Below are 4,368 nucleotides of genomic sequence, written 5' to 3' on the forward strand. Positions count from 1 at the left end.
CATTATTACAAAATCAGCCTTATTCTCTAATTCCTGTACCCAATTACAGTGTTTCCTTATTTCTCAAAAAAAAAAAAAATTAGAGTGTTTCCTTAGATATGACTTTTCTGAGTCTCCTCTTCACTAGTTGAACACAATTGAAATGACATCAATTGCAACCACCTAAGTTACACCAATTCTTTTCTCAAGGTAACTTAGACCAATTTTTTTCTTCAAATAACATCTTCGACTGCTGTCGTTTTAATATGTCTACCAACATTATTCTGCATGACCTTCACTGTTTATTTTCTCCATTTGGAAGATTTGGATATCTAGAAATAAATTTTTTTTCCAACAAATGGACACCACAATCACACAAGTTACGCATTCCACCATTCAACACGCTACATAATTTTATTATTGTACTTCGATTACACGATTCTCACATTAAACAATCACATTGGATTTCATGGACCCTTCCTCCTGAAGGGACTGTCAAACTTAACATAGCTACATAATAGCTCTTTAAGGTAATCCAAGTCCCTCAGGATCAGAGAGAAATATTTGAGATCACTTTGGTATTTGGATTGTGGTTTTTTAATTTTTTATATCAATATAGGGCTTTCTACTAGTAATATTGTAAAATCATGGGCAATGTGAGAATGATTGATATTGGCCTGGAATTTAGGTTTTAAAACATTGTGAAACGGATTCACCCCAATGTTTTAACATCTTTACTACCAAGTACCATGACTAACATAACATCCCACCTTATTAAACTGCTTTTGTATTTTGTTGCAGGAAATTGCCCACAAGACACTGGCAAGTTGCAATTAACCATGTATATATATATATATATATATCCAATATTTTTATTTATCAAAAGAATAAAACTAATACCTATCAATTTGTATAAATATAATAAACTACCATGCACTGCCAGCTCTCACATTCTTTTTGTACTTTTTGGGAAAGCCCTTAAAACATTTATTTATTTTACTTGTTTAGGATGCTCAGCAGCTATCTACCTGTAGGCTGGTTTAGCAGATGGTTGTGTACTAGTGTATCCAATGTAATCGTCTAAAGCAAAAATAATAATAATAATAAATTAAATTAAATCATGATTCAAAAATATAACGAAATTCTTTTTTGTTTTTGCTAAGTCATTACAATGCTACACTGAAGCAGGAAAAAAAAATCCTCAGGAAGGGACCTACATTCTACTTTAATCAAGCGTTTTATTTAAGATAAAACAAGAACCAAATGGAAAGCTTTGAATAGAACAATGATTCACTCGTGTAGAGAGTGCAAGGGCGATTCTCCCTCCCCAATGACTAGTCACTTATGCAGAGTACAAAGACAATTCTCACTTCCCACCTCTGCTGCAATACAAGGGGGCTTAACTTTTCCATCCTGGTACCAAGTAGAGCGTTTTTCAACTAATTCACTCAAAAAATCATCCAGCTTGTCAATGGTGACATTGGGCATCACCACCACATGTGCGATATTTCCTTGGCAAGCTAACTGCCACCGGCGAATGAACTCCTCATCCCAAGGTCGTTCAAACACAACTGTGCTGCTGAGCTCATTTAGCATGGCACTAATTCCAGCATCAAGTAGGCGGTCCTTCAAATAGTGAGCATTTCTAAGGCATTTCTGGACTTCTTTCTGGAATCCCTTGTAACCTTTTTTGTTGAGGGTGTACCACAGGAAAATAGGAGCATGACCATTGCGGCTTCCCATTATTGTAGCATCCCTTGAAGCAAGGTACTCAACGTCCCTTGACAGAGCATTGATGTGCTCCAGCCTAGTTATTTGAACACCACAAGGCATTGGACATCCAACAAACTTATGGCCAGAGACACTAACACTTCCAATGGGCTTCTTGAAACTAACCTTTGGTGCCTGTTCACCAGCAAGTAAAATGAGCCAAAGGAAACTTGCCTAGATTTGAATAGGGTTATAATTAAATATGAGGAAGGAAACGCGAGGGAAAGGCAACATAAAGTCAACAGCCATCTAGGACAAGCTTTCAACTTTGATTCACTGACAAAGTGGAACATAGAAACTCTGTACACTTGTTAATTATGAGTCCTAAACATGAACAACTCAGGTTTATCCATTTAATGGATTTATTGAAGACATCATTACCACTATATCTACTCCAGTTTTTATATGAAAGATAGATTTTTAAAAATATCACCATGATAAATATTTAGGACTTAATCACACCTCATAAACTTCAAATCTTGAAGGAAGAACCAAATGCCTTTTACATGCACAGGGCATTTACAATGAATGTAAAAGGCATGTGGTGATAATTTCCTGTCCTCAACAACAGGAGTTGAAAATTGAATACTTACACGTTTGACAAAAGGCATCATAAGTCCAAATAAAGCTCCATCACAATGAATGTAGAACCGATCATGTGTGAATCCACTTTGTTCAAGAGTTTGTATTACGAGATCAAGGTCATCAACAGCTCCTTTGACAGTTGTCCCTGCAATGAGTGATTCATCAAATCAGTTCAACGAAGGAGAAACTCATATGCTAAGATAAGCAGTTAGAGAGAGAAATAGAGAGAGAGAGAGAGAGAGACCTATATTAACATTGATGATGGCTGGTTTGTCTTTATGAGCTAGTAGTTTAACTTTAAAATCTGCACAATCAATCTCACCAGAGACCAGAGTGTCAACCTTCACACACTCCATTCTATACATTCGCGCGGCTTTAAAAACAGAATAATGTGTCTCCCGTGACGCATACAAAATCCCATCTGGGAACACTTCCCTCCTGCACAGTTGAGCTATGTTTAGTTTCACTATTCTCAGACAAAAAGAGAATTTCTCGTGATGTGAAAGAAAATTACTAACCCAACTAAAATCCCATGAAGATTGCCTTCTGTACCACAATTTGTGATGTATCCCCAGTACTCATCCTTTTCTATTTCCCAAAGACGAGCAAACCAATCTAAAACGCCAACTTCAAACTGCCTTGAATGGACACCATAGTTGCTCTCAATAAAAGGGTCACCTAGATTGTTAATGGAGAAATGCTGCAACTGCGCTAGAGCACCATAGTCGAAGTCCAAATTATACGGATAACCTGTCGCAAGAGAATGTTATTATAGCATTTCAGGTAAGAACCAGACATAAATCGGGTGTTAGGATCCATAGAGAACCCAAGTTCGGACTATCCAATACACGTCAATTGTTTTCAGCTGTTCGCTCCCTCTCAAATCTCAATCTAATAAGTAATACATAGTACACATAATGCCTTAGATTTGGTAATACCAGAACTAACTTAGCATAAAAATGTAGGAAAATGAATAAGGAATTCAAATTTTGCTGATTAAAAGCGACAATTTTTCTATAATAGAAAACAAGAAATTCCATGTTTTTATTAGCAAATTACCTAAATGGTGCTTGGTCCTTTCGAGGAGGGTCTTTCGATAGCGAGCAAGGATGCTAGCCATGAAGGCATCTTTATCGCCGGTGAAATCGTCATTGGCATCTGGCTCCGTCACCTCCAGGCACGTGGTGTGCACGTTCCGCCCCAACACGATCTCTCTGTCGCCGTTCGATTTCCCATTCACTAATTCGCCGTCGGACTCCACCACCTTAGGCAGCGGCTCAGGGACCACAGCCGTCGGATCGAAGTGGTCCGGCGAGATCTCCACTGCCTCTCCTCCATTCTTTACGCTCCTAACCATCGTGCCCTTCTTCTCTCGTCTTTACAACCCTCAAATCTATAAATAAAAAATGACAGTTTTTTTAAAAATAAAAATAATGAAATTAAAAGAGAGAGAGAGAGAGAAACAGAATGGTGAAACGGACTCGTTCAGAGAGAGAAAGAGTTGCAAGGGGGAAGACTTAAGTGGAATTGATTTATAGGCGCGAGCACGTATATCTCTCTCTCTCTCTCTCTCTCTCTCACACGGCCACAGGGCCCACAGGACACCTTCCCCGAGACCGGGTGTGAATACTCAAATTCAATAGCGGGTCTGCTGCACTACCAGCTTAAAATATCGCCACTTGTTAAATAAAATATCGCCAGTCGGTTTTCCTTACGTATTAAGCTTTTCTTTTTTCTTTTTTGGGAAATAAGAATTTATTAAAGTAGAAAATAGGAACTACAAAAAAAAGAAAAAAAGAAAAAAAAAGCAGGATTGCTTAACTCAACCCTATAATAGACTTATCCATTTTATTTTTAAGCTAAGAATTACTACTTTTCATTACACACTTTTTGCCAAGTGTTAAGACTCTACACTTTTTTACTAAAAAAATTAACTAAAATATTTTTTTGTTCCAAAAAATTTACATGAATTTCATTTTTCATTACTACAATTTAAAAAGTTCATTTTTAATCCTTAAACTATTGAAACTATTA

General features: G+C 37.1%; 1 protein-coding gene across 2 annotated transcripts; it reads right to left on the minus strand.

The window, feature by feature from the left end:
- Positions 1–1,100: 1,100 nt before the first annotated feature.
- On the minus strand, positions 1,101–3,884 carry LOC115975044 (serine decarboxylase). Of its 2 annotated transcripts, XM_031095680.1 has the most exons (6): positions 3,816–3,884; positions 3,394–3,727; positions 2,853–3,084; positions 2,579–2,772; positions 2,343–2,479; positions 1,318–1,884 (listed from the first exon to the last, which is right to left on the minus strand). In XM_031095680.1, exons 2-6 carry the CDS (start codon positions 3,689–3,691, stop codon positions 1,318–1,320), a joined length of 1,428 nt encoding a protein of 475 aa, XP_030951540.1. In that variant the 5' UTR covers positions 3,692–3,727; positions 3,816–3,884. The 2 variants fall into 2 exon arrangements, with proteins under 2 accessions (XP_030951539.1, XP_030951540.1); XM_031095679.1 differs by lacking the exon at positions 3,816–3,884 and having other exon boundaries at positions 1,101–1,884; positions 3,394–3,801.
- Positions 3,885–4,368: the final 484 nt, after the last annotated feature.

The sequence above is a fragment of the Quercus lobata genome, chromosome 2 (assembly GCF_001633185.2).
Source record: "Quercus lobata isolate SW786 chromosome 2, ValleyOak3.0 Primary Assembly, whole genome shotgun sequence".
In the NCBI taxonomy this organism is placed as follows: domain Eukaryota; kingdom Viridiplantae; phylum Streptophyta; class Magnoliopsida; order Fagales; family Fagaceae; genus Quercus; species Quercus lobata.